Source organism: Chenopodium quinoa, unplaced genomic scaffold (assembly GCF_001683475.1).
Source record: "Chenopodium quinoa cultivar QQ74 unplaced genomic scaffold, ASM168347v1, whole genome shotgun sequence".
NCBI classification, from domain to species: Eukaryota; Viridiplantae; Streptophyta; class Magnoliopsida; order Caryophyllales; family Amaranthaceae; genus Chenopodium; species Chenopodium quinoa.
This window is the reverse complement of record NW_018745454.1, coordinates 4,759,951-4,784,584: the sequence shown is the minus strand read 5'-3', so window position 1 is coordinate 4,784,584 and position 24,634 is coordinate 4,759,951. Positions and strand designations below refer to the sequence as shown.

Here is a 24,634-nt window from a genome sequence, read left to right as displayed (position 1 = left end):
GGGTCCATAGCTCAGTGGTAGAGCATTTGACTGCAGATCAAGAGGTCATCGGTTAGAACCCGGTTGGGCCCTATTTTGTTTTTTTAATTTTTATTTTTATTTTTAAAACGTGATTTAACTCTTACTAATAAACATGTTTGATAGGAAACATAAAATATCTCCTTTCTTTTTTTCCATCATCTTGCCTTTTGATCTACTTCTTCCTCCAATCTATTTGTTGTCATTTGAATGTAATTTGCTTAAACTCAACTTTTTAGGTGGAAGGAAATAATAATTCGGTCATCACTTGACCATGAATTGAATTCTTCCCCTCGTTTGTAAATGTGTAGTTTTCATCATCTATGTACATGAAAGACGTTGAAGCAATTGGTAATTGCAATGATTTGATTTTGTTGGAATAAGATGTGTTCTTACGTTGTGAGAATTGGGGGGCGGGGACTAGTGCATGGCTAATATTGTCCTAACAACTATCATAAGAGTGGGATAGATCAATAACTAGGAAAAATCATGTGGAAAGTCAATAGTCCGTATAATTGTATAAGTTTAAAGTATACTAGTTTAGAAGTTTGCATTTCAATCATAACTCCCACTAAAAGCACTTTGAGGTGGGATTTCCAAAGGACCTAATTCACTATCCTAATTCGGGTGTATATATGAGAGATCCATACCGATTTAATAAAACCCTTATCATTACCAACAAGAAAAGAGGGTGATACTTTATAATTTATCATTGTAAATATTGTTGTTGTTAGCCTATATTCAATTTTATGAGCCACCAAACTTGGAGTTGGTGGGGAGTTCACCTTGTGACTTTTAAGGTCACGAGTTCGAGCCCCACCAACTATAAAATGCTTGGGAGTAAGGAGATTCCCTAATAACTCCCCCCTCTACTCTCATGCGATGACTTGCGAAATTGGGCTGGCTAAACCTGTGAAAGGTAATGGTTCAGTTGATCCTTCATCTTACTTTAAAAAAATAAAATAGAGCCAAAAATTTACGGAGTAGGAGAAATCTAGGTATAGTACAAGTACATACTAAGTAGTTAATACGTAAAAAATACCACATGTTTATCAATTGGGGATGTAGCTCAGATGGTAGAGCGCTCGCTTAGCATGCGAGAGGTACGGGGATCGATACCCCGCATCTCCATTAATCTTTTTTCCCTTTATATTTTTAATCCTTTTTTTTTTCTTTGCCCATCAACTAAAATAAACTCTTCAATAGTTCTACTATTGATTTCATCTACTTCGTATGATCTATCAGTCAATAATTCTTCAATCTTTAATATTGAATTTAATCTTCTGTTATGATTCTTATGAACTACAATAGCAATAATCAACCTTTAATTTTTTCAACATGACAAATAATTCAGCCGCCTCACAATCTCCGCCGGCGACGGAGGAACTCGACCTTGACTCATTTCTCCGGCGACACAACGCCGCCTCCTCCGACGAAGACGATGGCGGAGACAATCGAAATTCCGACATTCTTCATCGCTCAATCGATGACATCCTCAACGATTCCTCTTCCGATTCTGATCACGACGCAATTTCGGTATCTTCTTCTGTTTCTCAAACTAAAACCCTAAATTCCGACAATAAACAATTGAATTCGACGCAAAGTAAGTATAGTTTAATTCAAAGGTTAAAATCTGATGAATTTGCTGGAAGTTCTAGTAGAAGACCGCCGATTCCGACGCAAAATGTGCGGAATTCGTCGATTTTCGGCGGTGGAGTTAGTAGGAAGCCTGGGGCGGCGTTTGCTGCTGCTGCTGCGGCATCGAGGAATGTTCGGATGCCTCGTGCTGCGGTGATTAAGTCGAGGAGAGCTTTGAGTGTGAGTTTGGAAGGGAAGGTGTCGGATGGTGATGAATTGTTAGGGTTTGTTAGGGATGATGTGAAATCCGAGGGTGGTGATGGTGATGGTGATGGCAATGTAAGTGAGGTTGTTGGAGGAGTGATTGAGGAGAGGGAGGATGGTGATGAGTCTGGCAGTGTGATGGATGTTGGAAATGGGGAGATGATTGCTTCACTGGAGAAGCAAGAATTTTCGGAATTCGAGGATTTGAGTGTCGAACAGGTGATTGAAAAGAGAGAGGATGATGAAAAGGTAGGTAGTGAATTAGAGAAGGATGGGGAGTTAGTGTCTTGTTCTGAGAAGAATGATGATATTCATGAGTGTTGGGGTGTGGAGAGGGAAGATAGTGTGGAGTTTGGGGAGAAGAGAATTCGGCATTCGTTAGATGATGAAGGGGAAGAAAGGAATGAGGAGAAGAATGTGGTTGGTTTGCATGAGAATTCTGTTGATGAGGGAGGTGGTTTGTCTTTAGAAGTTGAGAATGAGAATAAAGAAGAGCAGGATTTTGGGTTTGGGGTGCAGCAAGTACAGGAAAGTGAGAAGAGTGTGGTTTTAAATAGTGATGAATTTGGTTCTGGAAGAAATGAGGGCTCTGTAAGTGATGAGGTTAAGGAGCTTGGGCTTGCTGAGGATAGGATTGCTGAACTAGAGAGCGAGTTTGATAGTACAAAGACACAGGAGAAATTGCTTCCTGTCAAGAAGCAACTAGAATTAGCAGAAGAACTTGAGATAAAACAAGTTTCTACGGGTCAGGATTGGGAGGAAGGGGCTGCTGCGCAGCCTATGAGGTTGGAAGGTGTGCGCAGAGGTTCGACTGTTCTGGGATATTTTGATGTAAATGCTGATAATCCAATTAGTCGAGCTATTAAATCTCAAGCATTTATTCGTGATTATGGTACCTCACAGGTCATTGCAGTGCATCTCAATTACATTGCTTTGGGGATGTCTAAGGGTGTCGTCGTTGTTGTGCCAAGTAAATATTCTGCACATCTTCCTGATAACATGGATCCAAAGGTTCCTGCTTTATCTTTCACCTCAGTGTTAATTTATTACATGTCTCAAAGTTTTACCTTGAGGGATGCCTGCTTACTTTTTGTTTCTGTTACCTGTATTATGCTCTGATGATCTATGAATTTGTTATGATCTATGTACCTTGTTTAGTTTATTTTGAGTGTGATACATTTTTTTTTGTTGGCTTACCCTGCAATATGATAAATTTGCTTGTAATTTGTTAATGAATATTTGATTTCATACTTGGGTTCATTTAGTGCTCTGATCATACTTCTTTCATTGATTTGAGAAATTTAATGACCTAATTACCTATTTCACGAAGGAATCCTTTTGGCTAACATCCTATCCTATATTGTATTAACTTTTTCAGATGTTGTTGCTTGGTGCACATGCTGACCGATCCCAAGTTCCTGTAACTTCTATTTGTTTCAATCAGCAAGGGGATCTTCTTTTAGCAGGGTATGGTGATGGTCTTATTACATTGTGGAATATACCTAGGGGAACTGTAGCTAGGGTTGTCACTGGAGAGCATGCCGCACCTGTGGTACATACACTATTTCTGGCGCAGGATTTTCAAGTGACTCGCCAATTTAAAGCCGTTACTGGTGATTGTAAAGGATATGTTCAGCTACATGAATTCTCCTATATGCCAATAATTGGGGTGACAGTCAAAACACTGGTGAGAACTTTTTTTTTTTAAGCATACGTATTTGTTCTGAAAGTGCCTTGCAATATTTGATTGTGAAATTAGTTCTTGAAAACTGAGGCACATTATTGTGTCTTCTTGACTTGATGGACAATTGACATTTATGCTGTTGCTGAAACAGTGTCTTCTTGATGGTCAAAGGACAGGCACAGTGTTGTGTGCCTCACCACTTCTACCTGATGAATTTACTTTCTCAGGCAATACCACAGGCTCAGGAAGCAGCATAGGTGGTGTCATGGGTGGTGTAGGGGGAGCAGCCCCTTGGAAATTCTTCAATGAAGGTTCCTCCTTGTCTGAAGAAGGTGTGGTCATCTTTGTCACCCATCAGACTGCTCTGGTGGTATGAAGTCCTCATATAGCTGGACAAATTCCGTGTACTATTTATTCATACATTCATGCTTGCATTACTTTTTGTTCCTTTTCCATTATGTTGAAGCGATGAGTATGGGATGCAGGTGAGACTTAAACCTAGCTTGGAAGTCTATGCACAACTTTCTAGGCCAGAAGGCGTTCGGGAGGGTTCTATGCCATACACTGCTTGGAAATGTACCACAAAGTCACGGGGTTCCTCCACAGGTATGCAAAGATGTCTTTTTTTACTATTGTGTGACAGGTGGTTAATATGTTACATTATTGCAGAAAATGTGAATCCTGAAGCATTGGAGAGGATCTCACTGCTTGCTATAGCATGGGACCGGAAGGTTCAAGTTGCCAAGCTAATAAGGTCAGAACTGAAAGATTCTGAAAAGCCAGAACTTAAAGAAAGTGGAAAGTGGACACTTAGAGTGTGTGGAAAGTGGACTCTTGAGAGCACAGCTGTAGGTTTGGCATGGCTTGATGATCAGGTACATGTCTCTCCTCATTCAGAAGGCTTTATTTATTTATTTATAAACAATAAATAAGAACATTTTAGGCATGTTTTTTTTAGTTCATTTTTTGTTGTTGGAGGCATATATATAAGTGGAGTACTGGCCGTGGAAGTTGCCGGAAATATGACTTTTTTTCTGGCACAGATGTTGGTGATTCTTACATTGACTGGTCAACTTTGCTTGTATACAAGAGATGGGACCTTGATCCACCAAACTAGTTATGCTAGCGATGAAACTGGAGGAGATGATCTTATTTCATTTAACACGTATTTTACCAATGTGTTTGGCAACCCTGAGAAAGCGTATCACAATTGTCTAGCAGTCAGAGGAGCATCTATCTATATACTTGCACCCAGGCATGTTGTTGTTTCTCGCCTTCTTTTATGGCGAGAACGTTTTGAGGTGTTGCGCAATGCAGGAGATTGGATGGGTGCCTTTAACATGGCTATGACATTATATGATGGTCAGGCTCATGGTGTTATTGACCTTCCCAGAGACTTGAACGCTATACAGGAAGCTATTATGCCCTATCTGGTGGAGTTGCTCTTTTCATATGTAGATGAGGTTTTCTCCTATATTTCAGTTGCCTGCTTCAACCAGATTGACAAAGAAGAAGAGGCGGATAATTCTCTCACAAATAGCAATACTGCATCTTCTGAAATAAAAGAGCAATTTACCCGTGTTGGTGGAGTAGCAGTTGAATTCTGTGTTCATATTAGAAGGACTGACATTCTTTTTGATGAAATATACTCAAAATTTGTAGCAGTTCAGCATAGAGGTATGTTGACACCATGTTTTTTTTTGGATATATTCTGCAATGTGTTCCAAAGCTTCTTGTTGATGACTGTTCATTGTAATGCTATGCTGCTACATGAAATGTACTTCATGCACAAATAACGTTCATGTTTGCTTTTATTGTTGAACTTTGACTACTTGTGAAAAGAAAAATGAAACACATGAAATATATATATTAATGCAATCCGATTATTAATCAAATACTACTTTTATAGTAAGTTTTTCATAATAATTTTACTTAAGAATTCCGGAAATAAAAAGTGGTCAAGCTCAATGTAGGAGATGGAACACAACAGTTTTTTGTGGGCGGAACAGCTGGAAATTTTAGGCTTTCTTGCAATAGACATTTTTTCTTTGTTTGCTAGTTTTTGATATTGTGCATACAGGTAGTCGTAAGTTGTAAAATATCCTAGAGTTTGTTTTGGAGATTCGGAGATTTGTTTCTTGTTCCTGATGTAGTTTGCTGCTTTGCTGAATCACAATATTATATTTGTTTACTTCTTCCTTTCTCACCTCTGTAAAAGAGAAAACAAAATGTGATACAAGTTCAATGTTTAAACTGGCCTGGATAGTAGTATTTTGACATTTGCTGTTTTCTTTTTCATTTTCTTTATGAAGATACATTTTTGGAGCTTCTGGAACCCTACATATTGAAGGATATGCTTGGATCACTGCCTCCTGAGGTATTCCTAATCCCAAATTTAAATACCTTTTCATACTTAGTTTTTTAAAATTGCCTTTCCTTGAGAAAAAGAATAATAATCTTGATTGATCTTTGTTCCCTTCCTTAGATTATGCAAGCACTAGTAGAGCATTACAACAGCAAAGGATGGCTGCAGCGAGTGGAGCAATGTGTTCTTCACATGGATATTTCATCCTTGGATTTTAATCAGGTCATATACATCTTCTATATTGCAGATAGTTGAAGCAGTTAACTTCATTTGGTAGCTTATGTTGTCACAAACCAGATCTTGTACTGATTTGAATTGCAAAAAATTTAGGTTGTGAGGCTATGTAGAGAGAATGGTTTGTATGGTGCCCTGATATACCTTTTCAACAAAGGGCTAGATGATTTCAAGACTCCTTTGGAAGAATTATTGAATGTGTTAAGAAATCATAAAAGAGATGCTGCTACTGCTGCTGTTGGGTGTGTAGCTTGGAGATGCATTCCCTTGATTTTGTTATACGTTTTGAGTATTATCTATCATTAATTAGATTATAAAATGCAGGTACCGAATGCTAGTTTATCTGAAGTACTGCTTTTTGGGCCTTGCTTTTCCACCAGGTATATATTGGTTGATTATCTGCAGGGTTGTCATAAAGATGTACTGAAGAAGATTGGGCATTGCTGTTTACTCATGTGATTATCATGGTCATTGTGATTATCGATTTTGTTGCTTCATAATAATTTCAATCTTCATGCACGGGGTTTCTTTAAAAACTAAAAACACATTTTAATTACAACTAGTGTGTGGCCTGGGTGATGCCTGGGTTTTACTTTGAATATCAATAATTATTATTTGAGCTATATAATATAAACTATATAACTAAAATAAAAGTGTACACTAATAACTATGAAACTAAGTGCTCTCAAATTGATGTTAAATACAATGTATCTAGTATATTATAATTGAATATGAAACATAATTACAAGATAGCAAAGATTGTCAAAACATTAATTTATTTTCTTATTGGTCGTGTTCAAACCTTATACTCCGTAATAAATATTTTTGTTGCCATTAAAACATGTTTATAGTATAATGGATGATGTGTCATACAATACATGTGAAAGGTGATGTGGCATATATCTAATACATGTGAAGGCCTGAAAGGTGCAGTGTGGCACATATTCTGTTTTAGGAACGCTTTTTAATAGATAAGTATAGATTTCCTTCCTGCACTTCTCATTGGACTTGATGAATTTATGTTTCACTGGGATGATTGTCTCAGGATGGAGTATTGTTTCAAGGAATACATCATCCAAATAATGACCACTGGCACTCTTCTTTTTTGTCTATTCAATGGGATACTTTGTGATACTGTCTGAATATGTTTTCGGTATTGACACAATACTATGATAGCTTCATTGTTTATGATTTCTCACACAGTTGATATTCATTGCTGCTAAAGAAAAGAATGGTTTATGTTTATGTTAGACTTCACTTGTTTTTTCTCATTTCTCATTGCTGTCATGTAAGGTTTCACTCCGTGTATGGCTGTCACTTCAGCTATTGCATCCAGACTCTGCTGAATAAATGATATTGATTTCCTAATATTCAGAGATAAAATTAATGACAGATATAGGGTAACAAAACATGGGATATTTTATAATAATCTTCTCTTGTTAATATATTTAGTTTAACAGTTGACATCCTCAAGAAATTTCTGGGGAATTTCCAACAATCTTGTGATGATTTAAAGTTTCTTCTCCCCATTTGGCTCTTTTTATAATTTTCTTGTGATCACATGACTTCAACCGTGTATCATGAAATATATCTGTGTCTGTTATGCAGGACATGGAAAACTCCCTTCTAAGCGGCTCCCTTCTCTTAGGATGGAGCTTTTGCAATTTCTGCTGCAGGATTCTGGTGGCCCAAAGTCACAGACAGGCGCTAGCTTAACTTCAACTGGAGCTTTCCTGAACTTGCATTATCTACTAGAGTTGGATACAGAGGCTACATTAGATGTTTTAAGAATGTCGTTTCTGGAGGATGGGCAATCCAGGCTTGATAATTCTCTGCCTAACTATTCAGATGCTACTGATGACAATCCGATTGAAAATGAATTAATTGCTGGTGATCAGGATATGTTGGTTCAGAAAATTGTTGATGCTCTAGTTATTGTTCTTGATGTAGATATTTCTCAGTCACTCAGATCTACGGGCAATGATGATGCTAGCATGGTTGTATGGCCTTCAAAGAAAGATATAGGTTTTCTCATTGAGTTTGTGGCTAGTTATGTTGCATCTAAAAGAGCTAATGTATCAAAGAGTGTGTTGAGCCAAATATTGGAATACCTCACTTCAGAGAATCATCTTGCACTTGATGACTGTGAACAGAAACATGAATCTAAAAAAAGAAGGGAGAAAAAAGTACTTGCTCTGTTGGCCGCAGTTCCTCAAACAGAGTGGAATGCATCCTATGTCCTGCACCTGTGTGAAAAAGCTCAATTTTACCAGGTGTGTATACGCTTTGTGTTCTTTTATGTGGTTTCTAAGTAAAAAAAGAAACATGCTTGACATTTGAAATTACACAATATAGCTGTATAGTGCTGACTATCTTCCCTATTTCAGGTTTGTGGCTTAATCCACACCATCAGACAGAATTATCTTGCTGCTTTGGATTGCTATATGAAAGATGTGGATGAACCAGTGCACGCATTTTCATTTATTGATGGTATATTACTGCAGCTCAGTGAAACTGAGTCTGCTGCTTTCCAATCATCAGTCATTTCTCGGATTTCAGAGCTAGTCACTTTAAGCAGGTAGATCTTATAATGGAATCCTAAAGTTTATCTCCCTTTGTTTTGTGGAGCATGTGAAATGTTTTGATGTTGTGGAATTAAACAACCATTTGTTTGTTCTTTAGCTGAAAAAAGAAATTTTGTTTGTTTACTTATTGTTTTTTGATCTGGCATTTTCAGAGAATGCACATTTTGCTTGGTGATTTATCACTTGAACAAAGAAAGGGGACATATTCTCTCTAATCTTCAATCAACCCCAAGAAGCCTTTTCCTTTATCTTAAGACTCTTTTTGAGGTTTATAATTCAGGCACCCTCAACTTTTCTTGTATAGAGGGGGATGGTATCTTTGATGGTCCCTGGGGCAGACAAAATGATGGGAATATTACTCTGGATGCTTATCTAGAAAGAATTTCTGAATTTCCGAAAATAATACAAAATAACCCCGTTGAAGTGAATGATGATATCGTTGAACTATACCTCGAGGTGAGTCTGTTCACACATCCTTCCTCTTTATTTTATTTATTTTTATATATTTTTTTGGTTGGAGGGTTGGGGGTGTGAATGGAATATATGGATTAAAAAAACAGTTGCTTGCTTGCTTGCTGTGGCCTGTGGGCCTTAATGTTACACTTACTATTTTCTGCTCTTCAAGCTGTTGTACTTACTCTTATAAGGTTCCTTGACGTGAGTTATCTGCTACAATTTTTTTTGCAATTACTAGAATTCTTCAGTAACATAAATATCTAACTCAAATTTGGCTAACATTACTAAGTATCATATGCTACCCAACTATTGCCACATTTTTTTCTCTGCATCTACAGACTGTTCTTTGTATTGTAGCTACCTTCAGCACAAAGAGTTTTGGCTCCCATAAGTATTTAAAAACGGAGGGAGTATATTAAATTCTTATTTAACCAGATTGTGTTTTTTTTTTTTTTCCCTACAGCTGTTATGTCAGTATGAACCTGATTCAGTTCTCAAGTTCCTAGATACTTTTGAAAATTATAGAGTTGATCGCTGTTTGTTGTTGTGCCAAAGATATGAAATCGTTGATGCTGCTTCGTTTTTATTAGAAAGGGTCGGTGATGTTGGAAGTGCTCTTCTGCTTACCCTCTCTGGACTCAATGATAAATTCATCATGCTTGGTACGGCAGTGGGAAATACAATTTCAGACATGGATGTAGGCAAATATATACATAAGGATTGCTTTGCTGCTGCTTTGGGGTTGAAAGAGGTGGATAGATTTTGTATTTTCTATATAAAAATGTTCTTAATGTTGTTTATTGCATCAGATAATAAATTAATAATGTGATATCTATTTCCTTGCAGGCACAAGACATTAAAAAAGTACTACATTCATGTATTGGCCTTTGCCAACGCAACTCACCTCGTTTGAATCCGGAAGAGTCTGAATCGCTTTGGTTCCATGTGCTAGACTCGTAAGTTCTGTATCCTTTTGTCTATTAACAGCTCATAATTGTTTGGTTCCTTGGATGCTTTTTTTCCCCTTGAAAGTTGATTGTTGTGGAAGTCATTTTGTTCTTCCTGTTGACATGACTGAACTGTACAGCAAGTAAGATTAGGTAATTTTTTATTATCGCACGACAAAAATAATAACATGGCACTAAATAAGTGTATATTGCAACTTATATTAGTGCATCTAGGTCTATTTCCAATTTGCTTCAGTATCTCAGTAAAACATTACTTCGTAAAAGAAAAGATAAGGATTTTCCCTCTGGATTTTAACTATTCCCTTGCCAGATGAGGAAAAAAAATTTACATTAGGTGATGCATGTAAATGACTAAATGGTTTTAAAATAAGTGAATTGGGACATCTCAATTCTCAAATAACACTGATCAAAATGCGACGGGTAAGGGCAGCTTAGCCATTGCAGGGATAGTATAATTAATTTAAAATTTAGATCTGTGAAAAGATATTGAGAGCAAGTTGCAAACAATTAACATATATCAATAGTCAAAAGCAATAGCATGTTATGCCTCAGTTGAGTAAGAATTGGATCTGAATTTTGTTTGCATGAATTAATAGATTAGGAGAAACAGGATGAAGAGAGAAATTTACAAATTATGTTGTATGGTGGAGCTTAGTGGTCTGGGAGGCGGAGGAAAGAGATAGTGCACTTATAAGTATCTACTATTTTGGATTTTTAAATTTTTTTTTTTTGGCGGGGGGGGGGGGGGGGGGGGGGGGGGGGGGGGCGTTCAGTAGTAGATGGGTTTGTTGAGAAGAAAAATGAGATAATTATTGCAATTAGTAATTGTGTTAAGTAATTGATGGTACAAATGCGATTCTTTGTTTTTTAGGGGAGATGATAAAATAAAGAAATACTTGTAAGATTTAAAAAAAAAATGAAAATATGATCCTTATATTTCTGAAGAAGCTTCACATGCTATCTGTTAGGCGGTAACTATTTATATTTGCTCTCAGGTTTTGTAGACCCTTACTTATTTCTCAAGGTAACTCTGAAAATGGCATTGCAACTCAGTCTTCAAACTTTAAAGATGACTTGGAGGCCAATTCCATCTCATGGACGATTTACAGGACTCAGAAATGTGCTCCTGTTCTGAAGAGAATATTTTCTGAATTTGTCAAGGAAATTGTTGAGGGAATGATAGGATATGTTCGTCTTCCATCTATCATGGAAAAACTCCTGTCAGATAATGGAAGCCAGGAATTTGGTGATTTTAAGCTGACCATTTTAGGAATGCTGGGAACATACAGCTTTGAGAGGAGGATTCTGGTAAGTACATTTTGCCATTTGAAGTTTAATTCTTGGTTGTTGAATTCCTATTTATGTGGCTGTATTAAAGACATTTACTTTCAGAATTCAGATTATTGAAAGTAGTAAGAGTATTTAGAATTTTGAATTGTTAGGCATAAATTTTGTGTGAGACTGTTAACGATTGATTCTTAGAGGTTCAGGTGTTGAATGGTATGTTAATAAATCCTCATCGTTTATTAGGTGGCCTAGTAGATAAGGATTCATTTTTACTACTGACCTAGTGACCTATGGGGATCTAGCACCTTGAGTGGAGATAGCTAGCCCACTTACATCTCTGTCAGCTTAAAACATCTATTTTTTTTCCTTTCTCTCTCTTTTTTTTTTTATTTTTAAATGTTTAAGGATGCTTAATTTAATTCTATTACAGCGTCACCTGTGCCTGCTGTCCTTGTTTACACTAGCTTGAAAAGCATGAACTTCTGGGGCCATTATGCTTCTACCAATTTTTTTTTTGTTGGGGGAAGGGGGGGGGGGGGGGGGGGAGTGTAATAAACACACGTGACTTGATTCCAGTTCTGACTTCTCTTTCAATTCACTTTTCACCTATATTATAATGCTTTCAGGATACCGCCAAATGCTTGATAGAGGATGATACATTCTATACTATGAGTTTACTCAAGAAAGATGCTTCAAAGGGTTATGCCCCTCGAAGTCTTCAGTGCTCTATATGTAATTGCTCCTTCAAGAGCTCTTCAAATTCTGGAATCCGGGTGTTCAATTGTGGTCATGCAACCCATATACAATGTGATGTTCAGGAGAATGCTACAAGTAGTCAAAGTTCCTCTGGTGGATGTCCAATATGCGTGCATAAAAAAAAGATTCGGAAAGCAAAAGGTAAGATGGCAGAACTAGGTTTAGTGAGTGCTTCACCATCTACATCCCGACGAGCGCAGGGAACAAGTATTCTTCACCCTCGTGAACTGGATGTATTTGAAAACTCCACTGGCCCTCAAACTTCAAGAGTACGTATTTTGTGTATTTTCTACCTCTTTAAGTTTTTTCTGTTCTATTTCTATATGATAAGCTATCAAAATTTGATTGGAGCTATCTTTTGTGACCAGTTGGCAGTTGTCATGAATCTTACCTTGCAATTGCACAATAAGAACCAAAACAAATCAATGTTCCTGTAACAATTACACCTGTCATGTAATTGGTCCTGTGCCCATGCAAGGATCATTAATAAACCTCACTTAAGAGTTCCACAGTCATTTCACTTGTGTTTTTTCTGGCATGAAATATAATGCCTTCAAAAAAAAAAATTATAATGTATTTACCTACTTGAGACTGTATATCTTGAACAGACAAATTCATCCCCCTTTTTTGGGTCTTAATTTAATTCCTATCAGGCTATAGTTAGCTGATCAAAAAGAATTTACTGCTATAGAAGTAATAGAACTCATCCTCACATAAATCATTCTCATCCATGTTTCTGTTACCTCTTCATCCATTGCATTTCAAGACTTACATCCTCTTCTTATCTAGAAGATAGCCCCTCCCAAGATTTCCAATCCCAGCTACACCTTGAATAGCTGTTATGATCCTTCTCATCTCATCTTCTCTAGAATTTCTACAACATAATTACTTTTTAACTTCAAAGTATTTATTACTCATTTAAATTTACACTTAAATCATTCTCATCTAGGTTTATGTTACCTCTATTCCCGAAGCATAGTCTATAACAGCAGCTTATCTGTTTAGCATTGATTTTGCTCATTTTGAGTCGTTCACCGGCTTTCCAAATTATCTTATCCTGTCTTGCTATACTGCAGTTTGAGATCTTGAATAGTCTTCAGAAGAACCAGAGATTGGTTACTTATGATACCATGCCCCAGCTGAGGTTAGCACCTCCATCTGTTTACCACGAAAAAGTAAACAAAAGAAATCATTTTACAGCAGGGGGAAGTAGAGAAGGCTTGATGGATTCTGAAAAGCATAGTAGAAATAAGCAACTCCGAGATCTCAAAGTAAAAGGCTCGTCAGTTAGGTTCCCTCTCAAATCAAAAATATTTGGTAAGTTTATTGTTTATTCCTCCATATCATGTTTATTGGCTATTTACGCTGCTAATGCATGGTAAGAACATGCTGCAGGCAAGGAGAAGACTCGTATCAACTAACCATGCTGCTAGTGTTGGGATCAAGCTCGGTACATTTCACTGGTCATATTGAATATTTATTAACATTTTCACATATTAGTATCCACCTTCTGATTAACTCATTTTTGTTTCAATATCGTTGAGAGTAGAGACATCAAGCCCCCTGTCCTTATAATCAATTGTATCCCTGTATATAGCTATTCAAGTTAGGTAGACTAATAAACCATATTTGGGAATGAATTCATTGTAATATCTTCTTAGTGTTGATTTTCTAATACATTAATTTTTGGCAAAATTTTCACTTTTGCATTTTATTTTATTGGTAGTACTCGAAATTCTCTTCACTTCTGCATTTGCAATCTTGATTCTGATAAATTTTATATGCTGCAATATATGCTGCAATTAGCTTTTGACCTGTCGATCTTCTTTCTACTTGCAATTACAGCCTATTTCAACATGTGAACGTATGAGCCTGAAGTCGAATTCTTGCTGTCTCAATGTCAAATTTGGCTAAAACACTACTTGTATAGTTGTATGGTTACGTAAAACTGTGGAAGAACTCTTTTGTTTCAGCAAAAATAAGTTCAATGTCACCACAGCTTCATTGCCTATAATCTCTACCATTAAGATCTGTAATTCTGTAAATATTAAGTCTAAACCATATACGGGGTAATAATTTCAGTTAATGATCAACGGGTTTCGCAATAAATAAAATCGGTACACGAAGCAAAAACCACATCAAACAATTTAAAATTCCAAAAATTGCGCTTTATTGGTGAGGTAAGTAGAGAAGTACACAGACATTGTTGAAATGGATTGCCTTCTGGAACTAAATTAAAGAGCAAAAATTTATACTCGTATAAAACAAGCTTAAATGCATCATGAAATCACAGTAACATAACGGAACCACCATAATATGAAAGGGCCAAAAATCAGTAGATTACTTTGTATTCAAAAGATGACTCAACATAATAGTAACAATAGCAAAATCTCAACATGTCTGATCTCCCAACATAAAAAAAAAAAAAGAAAATTAACAATAGATCTCTTGAAAATTGTAACTAATGTCATCATACTAATTAACTACGACAACGAAAAAAGACAGGTGCCTTGCAGCTTAGTCGAACAAGCTGAATCCCATGTCATCATCACTCTCTTCCTTGGGTTCCTCCTGCAAGGATAAAATATCAAACATATTAGCCAAAATTCTACAAGCAACGCCACAAAGGAAAAAACTAACAGAACAACAATATATGAAGTATATACCTTCTTCTCTTCCTTCTTCTCTTCTGCGGCAGGGGCAGCTGCAGCACCACCTGCAACGGCTGCAGCAGGGGCAGCACCTCCACCAGCACCTACATTCATGATAAGATCCTCAATGCTCCTCTTCTCAACTAGCTTGGCAAACAAATTTGGCCAGAAAGACTCGCATTCAATGCCAGCTGCTTTAACAAGAGTGGCAATCTTCTCAGCCTGCAAACAAAACATAATTCCCATGAGCACATGTAGCTAGCTTATACATGAACTCACAAAGCTGCTTGACCAAAAAAATTATCAAAAATTGCCAAGAACATTTTACAAGGCTGAAGGTAATAGATAAGCCAACAATGCATTATTCTTCAATACAAGTACCAGTTTAAATTAATTTCAATAAAGTAGGATAAAAAGATAAATATCTAACGCTAAATTGTACACCACCAAATAGAGGAATTGCACTCTAACTTCTAACTTAAAATAAACAATCAATTAAACCGCTAGAATCCTCCAAGCTCCAACCAACAATAGTCCAAAATTCGAATATTATATCAGATTAATAGCTAAAGAGTAATCAATTATGGAGAGAACTGAGGAATAGTACTCTTGCAGCATATAAATGAATTAGCACAGTAAAGAATAGACTATTGATAATTCAGTGAAACCATTACCAATATCCTATCTTCCATATCTTAACAGAAGCACTTAGCTAAGACAAACAATTTGCAAAAGTCCTAGATAACAATATCAACATGATCTGACAAACTGTTAAGGCTTTGGAAAGTTCCCAATACTTATAATAGATAATAGATAGTTAATAAAATCGATATAACCTAAATGCTAAAACCTAATACAACACTTTCTTAATACATACAAAGGTAGATTAAATCTTAAAATTATATTCCAGCTTAAAAGCAACCAGTTAAAGCTCTTGCAGTATATGAAGATCCAAACAGATAAAAATGTATAACAAAAAATCTCAAATTAACGAGCAAAACAAACACATAACACGATGAATTGCGATCGTAAAGCATTGTCAAAATAACAAAATCAAATCGAAAATAAATAAAGGAGCAGAACATTACAGTGACGGCGACTTCGTCATCGTGGAGGATAAGAGCGGCGTAAGTGCAAGCGAGTTCTCCGACCGACATTGTTAATTGAGTTTTGTAACGAAAAACACAAAAATCTCTGCAAAAACAATTTCCAGAAAAAGATACAAAAATATGAATAAGAAGATCAATCAAAGAAACTGGAGATTAAATTGAAGAAGAAGAAAGTGAATTACCAAAGGAAGAAGATGAATGTTCCTGCTTGCACGCGGCTACAATGGAGAGCAACTAGGGTTTTGAAGCAAAAAGAAGTAAGTGGCTATTTATAAGATGATTTCTCAGGGTTTTGAAGCTTTTATGCGGTAGGTCTTCTTTTCTGTTGTGGACTTTTTAAAGGGCCTTAACAAACCAGAGCCCATTAAACATGTTTAGGCCCATTTCTTCGATGACAGGGTTTTTTTTTTTAAAAAAAAATTAAGTATTTATGGAAGTCTATCCATTAATCCAATTAAGTTTTTTTATGGAAACATATTAAACAGAATAATTGGAAATTGGATGTTTTAATCATGATAAATTTTGGTTAAGCATAGGAGTATAGTATGTATCACCGTATGACATGCTGCTTTTTAACTCAATAAATATTTTATTAATTAATCGGTATAATGAGCTATTTTAAAGATTTTGCGAGTATTTGAGTGACTAAATAATTTATAATAGCTCTTATCAGTAAGGTGAGTTAGGAAACCTAATGTGCATCCATGTTGTTACAACATTTTATGGGTAATGAGATATAATTATACATTTGTACCCATATGTCCAATTTCCATTCAAAAGCTATACTTGTTGCTATCCGGTCATAAAGTTGAAAATGTTATTTGAAGATAAGATGAGGTATAGTTAAAAAAAAAAAAAAAAAAAATCAACATTTCCACCTTGCCCAAAATCACTTTAGGGCGTGTTCAGCAAAATATAGCTGTATAGGTAACTTTTAGCCGTGAAGGTAGCGATTAGATATGTAGGTAACTGTTAGCTGTGAAAATAGATAATTTAGGTATGAGTGTTCGGTAAAGTAGTAGTTGACTAGCTGTTACATATAAGAATCAATATTTTATTTTTAAAACTATACATTAAATATTCAACAGCTACCTTTAATTTCAAAAGCTAATAGTCCTAACTTTTCATAAAAGCTACCTCCACCACTAAAAGCTACTTGAATCACTACTTTGTCAAACACTCGCATTTTTAATTAAGTAGTGGTTTGGTCAAATCACTAAAAGCTACTCAAAAGTTAGCGCCGAACACGCCCTTAATGTCTTTAAGTACATCTTTGAAGGATCTACATTACAATGTAGAGAAAATGCTTTAGGTTAAAAATTTGGGCGCTTCAAGAAGGGATCAAAGCAACTCCTTCTATAGGATAACATTTTTCTTTGATTAGTTCAATTAGTTGGAATTCACTTCACAACAGCATATGTTGAGCAGAAGTTAGATCCTTTGTTTTGTCACTGGTATAAAGAGACAAATCCAAGGTCGAAATTCATGGCTAATTTAGAGCATAACACTATTCTGTCGTATTGTTTCAACTCCTGTAATGTTTATTTTATAAAAATCACTTAAAACATATAAACACAAAGAGCGCGCACACACATACAACATCAGTTGAAAATGGCTGGCTTTAAACACGAGAGAGTCGCTTATTAGGCACTTAGTTCACATAAGATGAGCTAAAGATAAATTCTTGGTTATATTGCTTCGCAGATCATTAAAAATACAGGAATTTGATGGTGGAAATTCATGTAAAAAATGCTATTGTATGCTTCACTCTATCTTTTGTCTACTATATCTGACACATTTTCCTGAATCATGAAGGCAGGAAGATAGTTAATGCTATTAAGAATAAACTAATTTAACTTTTGATTACAAATATTTAACCCTTACAATTTGATTTCTTTTGAAACATATTAGTAAAACAACATCAGCATGATACATCTCAAAAATTTGATATTATTTATTCATAAGATCATGGGACTGAAAAGTTTGCCACTACAACGAAATCCATTTAAAAAGTTAAATCAGAAAACAAAGTAAAAATGTAAACTCAAATTCCTAAAGGCGTAAAATCGAGTATAGTGTACAATGGCAAGGTTCAACAACCTAGCGTATTAGAAGTGCTAGCTCTCTAATGCAGGCAAAGGTTGTCAGTGACAACACTTACGACCTGCCTAAGATACAACTAGGATACCTAAACTACATTACATGGCTACAAAGTCACCATGATATCCAAGTACAAAACAACGCTACATATCATTTGCCACAACAATGCTTCATAACTACATTACTACAGGTACATTACTTTCTGAGATGGTAAGCTGAAAGTAGAGCGATTTTCACCATCCTTTTTCCCATCTCCTGATGAGAATCACCAAAGTTAATCCATAGTAATGCAGGCCCTGTTGTTAGGCAGAAAAAAGGTTCAGGGCAACATACAATAGCTATGTTAATATGCAAATTAGATGGTGGATACTTCAGATAGTATAACGTCAAAGAAAACAGAATTCAACTAGCTATGCATCATTAGTTCCAAAACAAAAAATTACCTATGCATCATTAAATCATTTATTAAGCATGTTTATAAATTTACAGAGTTTCTCAAACATAGCAAGACTCATTTATCAGGAACACTTGTCCAGTTGGCCTTGATCATTTTGCAACCCATGACTTGCAGAAAAGCAGCTTTTATGCTTGTCTACAACAGATATAGTACCAATCTCTTATTTCAAGTCTTTTACGCCAGTCTGCTTCTATTGTAAACATGTTTACTCTCAAGATACTGCAGAAGCTGAGCTAGGGTTTCTTGGACATTATATGAACATTTAGATAGTTGTAATGCATGTCACACCGTTAACTAGGCTTTGTTGTTTGCATAGAAATAACATTACTTTTATCATCCATTAATTGATCCATCCCTATTACTAATTCTACTACTCTGACATTCTATTTAGCAGTCTACAATACTCAGTAATATGAATAAGATGATCTATTTGATCATCAAATTGTATGTAATATACCATTTAATAGCACTATAGTTATTTTACCTTGAATATGAGGCATTTGTCTAGAGCGGAGAAGCAGACTTTGACCTAGATCAACAAGAGAAGGAAAGAAGTTTAAAAATAAAACAATAAAACAATGTTTTATTATAATATGCTGATTATCTAGGATCAAAAATGAAATATAGTACCTAGTTGGCTGTGCAGGGGATGCAGAACTAGATCTTGGAGCAGGTCTGATTACATATATAATCATGTCATTCTTTGTAGACACCAAAAAATGAACTTGATAAGCAATCAAGGGTGCCAAAACAGATCTGAATAGCCAAAATATCATTAGCATGTTACCTTGGGCTCTTTCCTACACTCTTGCTTCTATCTCGGATAGGGCTCCTGCTTCTACTTCTGCTTCTGCTCCTTTGTGGACTACCCTCATAAGCTTTTATCTGTCAAGTGGGTTTCAGAAGAGAATGAAAAAAATGAATAGTGTAAAGATTCAACTACGCCTTACAGAATTAAATCAGCTCCTATAGACAAACATCCTTCATGTCAGATTAACAAAAGGCACGTGCCTAAGTGGCTACACTTATGTTTTCTCCTTATCACATCAAGATCCACAATACATGTCCCAACCTCTCTAAGGGTAATGCAGGCATAGTAAAATGAAAGCAATAACAGTCAAAAGGACATACAGTCATTGGTTATAATTTTAACAAAGAGAATTCCCAAACCAATAGGCCAAAAACCAAGACAAGACATTTGCTATTGACAGTAATGTCTTTTTATGGCCTGATGGCAAATAAGTATATAAAAAATTAATCATTTAAATCTGTAATTACTACTATAGTAAAGGAAATTTACCCGAATGTAAGATTTTGAGAAAGGATTACGAAATTCAGTGTCATCTAGCTTCCGGATCTGTGTAAAATTTACCAGTGTTAAGATAAAATATCATTACTTTATTGACCATCAGAAATTCGGAGTACTCTTGATACTTACAGCATATTGCATGTCCTCGTAATTAGTGTAGTCAACCATTCCCATCATACCTGCAACAATATTATTATTTCACAAATGATAGTTATCAATGAAACCTACACCTCAACAAGCACTGATTATGGAATAATTGCTTGTTGAAGAACATAAGGATCAAATTACACATGATAGACTCATTAGAACAAATAATTTTTTTGACTGAAGCACACTTCATACAGACAGCAAATTTGAGCATAACTTTCAGAATTTGTGGAGAAAAACTTAAGCAGACTCAAAGCGAGCAAGAACATAACTACAGGTAATGTAATACCTGCCATTCACTCACCTTTAAATATAGCAAAGCCATTCACCCAAATACTGATCTTTTATTCTATAAATCTTTTCAGGTAGGTTAAGGAGGGTTTAAAATAATGTAAAGAGAAATAAAATAAAATAACGTATCATGCCTCAAGTCTAGACAGGAAATAAAATCATGATAAGATTTACACATTACATTTTACTCGGTGATCCATCATCAGTATATAGAAATTAAGATCAAGTTGTCAATTAGATAGAACTTCAGGGGTTACCCTAAATCTTTAAGAAAAAGACAACACTGAAGGATAAACTAGAAAAAGATATAGCATACCTTCACCATCACGGAAAACTTGGGCAAAGCAGACATCCCCAGCCTTACGCATATGGTCCTACAAGACAAAATAACAGTGAGAATCTTTGACACCAGAGCAATTAGACTTTGGTGGGGGAAAAAAAAAAAGGTCAATTTACACACCTTTAGATCCTGCCATGAAGCTGAAGGTGGCAGTCCACGCACAATTACTACATAAATAAGAACACGTATTAACAACCCACGCAGGAGAGAAATAAGTAGGGTTCAAAGATGTGGCAAACAAGTTTTTGGACAACACTAAACTTTACACTTGACCACATTACCAATGCTTTTTGATATCCTCACTAAAAGTCCAAGCTATGCTGCTATCACTTCTAACTATCACTTCTAAACAACCCCCCCAAATTCCCAAAAGAAAGTATAGAAAGCAAAAAAATAGTATCCAAATTATTTGGTGTACCTCGAAACTCAGAACGACGGGGAGCACCAAACTGCCCACCTCCACCCCCACCACCTGCACCTACACCACCACCACCACCACCACGTCGGCCAACAGGGGACCTGCCTCTACCTCCATGAGCCAACTCAACCTGAATAATGAACTACTTAAGCCTGAACATATTGAAAACGTAGCAGCAAGTAAAAGATGTATATTAGGTGGCATGTACCCTCAGAAGACAACCGTCAAAGTTATAGCCATCACGACCCCTAATTGCTTCTTGAGCATCCCTAGGATCCTCAAACTGTAAGAAAGAAACAAAAGAATAAGAAACTGCAGAATATCAAGCTAAGGATACATCTGGGATATTGATCTGAATGCAAACACTGGGCAGGCCTCCAATAGGCCAAGGTGTAAGCCCTTTATTGGTTCCTGACCCTGGCTGATCAGCTCAACGATGAATGTACGTGAAAATGAAGGGTATACCTCCACAAATGAATAGCCTGGAGGGCGTGGGGGAAGCTTCATTTCGATATCTACGATACGACCATACTGCAGTAAGAGGAAAACAAATCTTAAGAATTCAGTATATATTAAAAAAATATATATATATAAAATTAGAAAAAAAAAAAAAAAAAAAAAAAAGCAGATTGGTGCACATCAATGAAAAATACAGTATTTCTTAAAAGTAATAAAGTTTTGTTTGGGTTGGCACTGCACTTGACATGCTAGAATTTCATGCTATGAAGTACAATGAAGAGTAACAACTAATAAAATGAGATAACCACAATAGAATTTGCAAAATCTTGCACACATATGAACACAGATACAAAAGCCAAAAATAACCTGGCAGTGTCCCATTTTCCATGTGCAATATATAGAAACTAATTCAATGAGATTAATAATAGTCACTAGAAGAATAGACAACAGAGATCTACACAGCATCAAGGTTTATCATTGGGATAACTACTGATTTAGACATTTGACTAGGATAGGAGATGCTGCACTCATATCATTGCAGCAAGAGGTGCATTATCTCTCAGAATGTTAAACTTCATGCAAGAACTAGTCCATTATAACCTTTTTGGTTAATATGAGAATTATAAATCTCCGAACTAAAGGTTGTTGAATTTATATACAAAGATTACACTAGAAAAGTACCATAAGTTCAAAATATCTGAACATATTTAAGTTGAAGATGAAAACAGAACCTTGTAAAACAGATCTTCAAGCTCCCATTCCTTTACATCCAGGGGAAGATTGCCAACATAAATTGTGCGGGAGGCACGGCCAGCCATCACAGTAATGCGTCTATTTAGCAGCAATTTCTCTACATACAACATAAATGCTTATCAATGAGGGCATAAGAGGACATTAAACACCGATCAACTAAAAAAAAAAAGTTTCTTCATAAAGTAGCTTCAACAAAACAGCACAGAAAAGCAAAAGCCCAAACTGTGAAGCGGACCATGAGAGCAATTCTTGACGTGGTGCTACACAACTTTCACCATTTAATCTTCCAAAATGCTCCAGGATTAATATTAAATCATATAAAAAGGAAACCCCATCCTCTTCCTGATTTTTGCAGAGGCAAAGAAGACCATCTAAGCATGAGCAACAATCTCCATTACCAAGAAATCCAGAAAAGTACACAGAACTCTCCCTCTCTTTTCCTACATCCCTACATATCTTGCTCCTATTTGTCCAAGCTCTTTTCATCTATCATGAGGAAAGCTTGAGTCATCAAATGTGACAATACGGAGAATAGTTCATGCATTTATCATCAGTTATTAAATACTTCATTATCAACCACAGAGAAAAATGATGTATAGCTCCACGTCATTTTCTTGTGAATATTGTTTTGTGACCAGATGCAGATTTAGATCAGGAGGCAAACACCAAATACAGGGGACTCAAGATTCATAAGTTATTGTATACAGTTGATAGTAAATTCAATTTTGTAAGGTTTATGGTCATTTGCAATGTCACTTAGAAGTTAATGAATACCAGCATCAGCATAAGAATCAACCCAGTGCCTCTAAAGAGGCTCCTGTCCAAGGCAAAGTAAAGGGTCAGGTTAAACAGCCTTACCAAAGTAGTCAATGACCCATTAGCATAATGGTAAAATAGAATGTTAAAAATAGTTCTGGAGATGACTATAATTAATGTTGCTTAGACACAAGATAGAAAAGAAAAGAGTTGATGAAAGAAGAAGTTCAAAAAACCAACAAATAACCTTCAGCAATAGAGACACAATGTGCATTAGGAATTTTATACATTAAAAATAATGTGTGAATGTTAAGGTGCTTCAAACATAATTTGAATTGAGATTAATGATCCTTAATGAAATTCCAGTTTCTCATAAGCAAGCATGCTTTATCAAAGCTGCTTAAGTCTGAGCTTTATAGGGAATATGCATAACAATAGTGTATATTTTACCATAAACAAAGTAAAGGTGGAATTATTCTCATTAGCACAATTTAGAATCCAATAGCAGCAAAACCTTATTGTTGTCAGCTAACTAGCTAAGTGATGACTACAAGACATTCTTACAATGAGAGCATTAAAGTGTTCATGGGTAAGAGAATATCCTAAAGTAGCAAAAGCCCTAAAAATCTAAAATCCTAGCTTCCTAGTCTAGTCAGCTTAAAATTTGTGATCAACTCATGAACCTCGTCGATAAGTAACTAACAAATTGCATGTTGTATGATGACACTTTTTAATAAAAAAGCAAGCAATATCTAACACAACAAAGCTTATCTGCAACAGTACAATAAACGATAGCATGAAATTTGTATTCACAAAGTTGTCAAATGTCACCATCTTTTGTTGAAGATATCCATATCCACTAGCACACGAATAATAATAAATCGAAACTTTGAATTGGCTATAGCCATTGTCACCTTCAAAATGCTCCCAGGATTTGAGCCCATACCCCAACTCAACAGTAATACTCTAATGCATATGAAGTGCAAAAAAATATATATGTAGCAAACAAACAATTCCAAACCACAAAATAAAATGAAAAAATGGATAAAAAGTACAATCCATCCAAAAACTACCTTAAAATTGAACGAACAAGCCAATGTCGGATCTATAAATCAACTCATTTCTGGGAAATTAATCCTTTAAACAGGAATATCGTTGACTGCTTAGTAACTTAATCAAAACAAAGGCCTACAAACTCAACATTCCACGCATTTACCAATTCAATTTCTGGGTAAAATTACTACTACAACCAAATTCAAAACCCATATGAACAACTTCAAATTCTTCCCGAGTTTAAACATATACAGACATACAGTTAACGCTAATCTGTAAACCCCAGAAATTAAAAATCAAGAATCACCCACCATTGCACTGATATAACCAAGACTAAATACTGGCAATAAACAAAAAATAACTCACAAATTTAAACTTCAATTAAGATAAACAACTACAAAAACAAAATAAATAACAAATAAAAAGATCTGGGTGATGAAATTACTTGTTAATGAGGTAAAAAGCGAAGTTGAAAAATCAGCTGAGTATGCAAAATCTTCGTCTTGTTCAAGTGTTCTGGGTATTGCAGCTTAAAGCAGAACAGAGAGAATAGAGGTTTAAAGAAAAAGGGAAAAAGGCCAGGTAAAATCTTCAGT

The 24,634-nt window shown here is 35.7% G+C and overlaps 3 protein-coding genes and 2 non-coding genes across 7 annotated transcripts; 3 read left to right on the top strand and 2 right to left on the bottom strand.

Moving 5' to 3' along the window:
* Window positions 1-72, top strand: TRNAC-GCA. The gene has a single exon. It is a non-coding gene; the product is annotated as a tRNA-Cys (tRNA).
* A 953-nt stretch (window positions 73-1,025) lies between these two features.
* LOC110713983 (vacuolar protein sorting-associated protein 8 homolog) lies at window positions 1,026-13,890 on the top strand. Its single transcript, XM_021892437.1, has 19 exons — window positions 1,026-2,871; window positions 3,239-3,547; window positions 3,696-3,914; window positions 4,030-4,150; window positions 4,214-4,419; window positions 4,588-5,221; window positions 5,857-5,921; window positions 6,030-6,131; window positions 6,240-6,385; window positions 6,468-6,523; window positions 7,752-8,416; window positions 8,531-8,721; window positions 8,881-9,184; window positions 9,648-9,935; window positions 10,031-10,140; window positions 11,148-11,460; window positions 12,066-12,464; window positions 13,272-13,512; window positions 13,591-13,890. The coding sequence occupies exons 1-19, from the start codon at window positions 1,357-1,359 to the stop codon at window positions 13,614-13,616; spliced, it is 5,910 nt and encodes a 1,969-aa protein (XP_021748129.1). The 5' UTR covers window positions 1,026-1,356; the 3' UTR covers window positions 13,617-13,890.
* TRNAA-AGC lies at window positions 1,077-1,149 on the top strand. Its single transcript has one exon. It is a non-coding gene; the product is annotated as a tRNA-Ala (tRNA).
* A 622-nt stretch (window positions 13,891-14,512) lies between the features above and the next one.
* Window positions 14,513-16,252, bottom strand: LOC110713984 (60S acidic ribosomal protein P1-like). The gene is made up of 4 exons (XM_021892438.1): window positions 16,138-16,252; window positions 15,935-16,040; window positions 14,862-15,068; window positions 14,513-14,766 (listed from the first exon to the last, which is right to left on the bottom strand). Exons 2-4 carry the CDS (start codon window positions 16,001-16,003, stop codon window positions 14,713-14,715), a joined length of 330 nt encoding a protein of 109 aa, XP_021748130.1. The 5' UTR covers window positions 16,004-16,040; window positions 16,138-16,252; the 3' UTR covers window positions 14,513-14,712.
* A 1,721-nt stretch (window positions 16,253-17,973) lies between these two features.
* Window positions 17,974-24,634, bottom strand: LOC110714241 (serine/arginine-rich splicing factor SR34A-like). Of its 3 annotated transcripts, XM_021892736.1 has the most exons (14): window positions 24,484-24,634; window positions 22,465-23,046; window positions 22,208-22,326; window positions 21,483-21,548; window positions 21,226-21,300; window positions 21,018-21,147; window positions 20,720-20,766; window positions 20,576-20,633; window positions 19,951-20,000; window positions 19,813-19,869; window positions 19,300-19,397; window positions 19,143-19,187; window positions 18,997-19,041; window positions 17,974-18,351 (listed from the first exon to the last, which is right to left on the bottom strand). In XM_021892736.1, the coding sequence occupies exons 3-13, from the start codon at window positions 22,292-22,294 to the stop codon at window positions 19,017-19,019; spliced, it is 738 nt and encodes a 245-aa protein (XP_021748428.1). In that variant the 5' UTR covers window positions 22,295-22,326; window positions 22,465-23,046; window positions 24,484-24,634; the 3' UTR covers window positions 17,974-18,351; window positions 18,997-19,016. The 3 variants fall into 3 exon arrangements, 2 of the variants coding, with proteins under 2 accessions (XP_021748428.1, XP_021748427.1); XR_002510112.1 differs by lacking the exon at window positions 22,465-23,046 and having other exon boundaries at window positions 19,143-19,213; XM_021892735.1 differs by lacking the exon at window positions 22,465-23,046 and having other exon boundaries at window positions 24,484-24,633.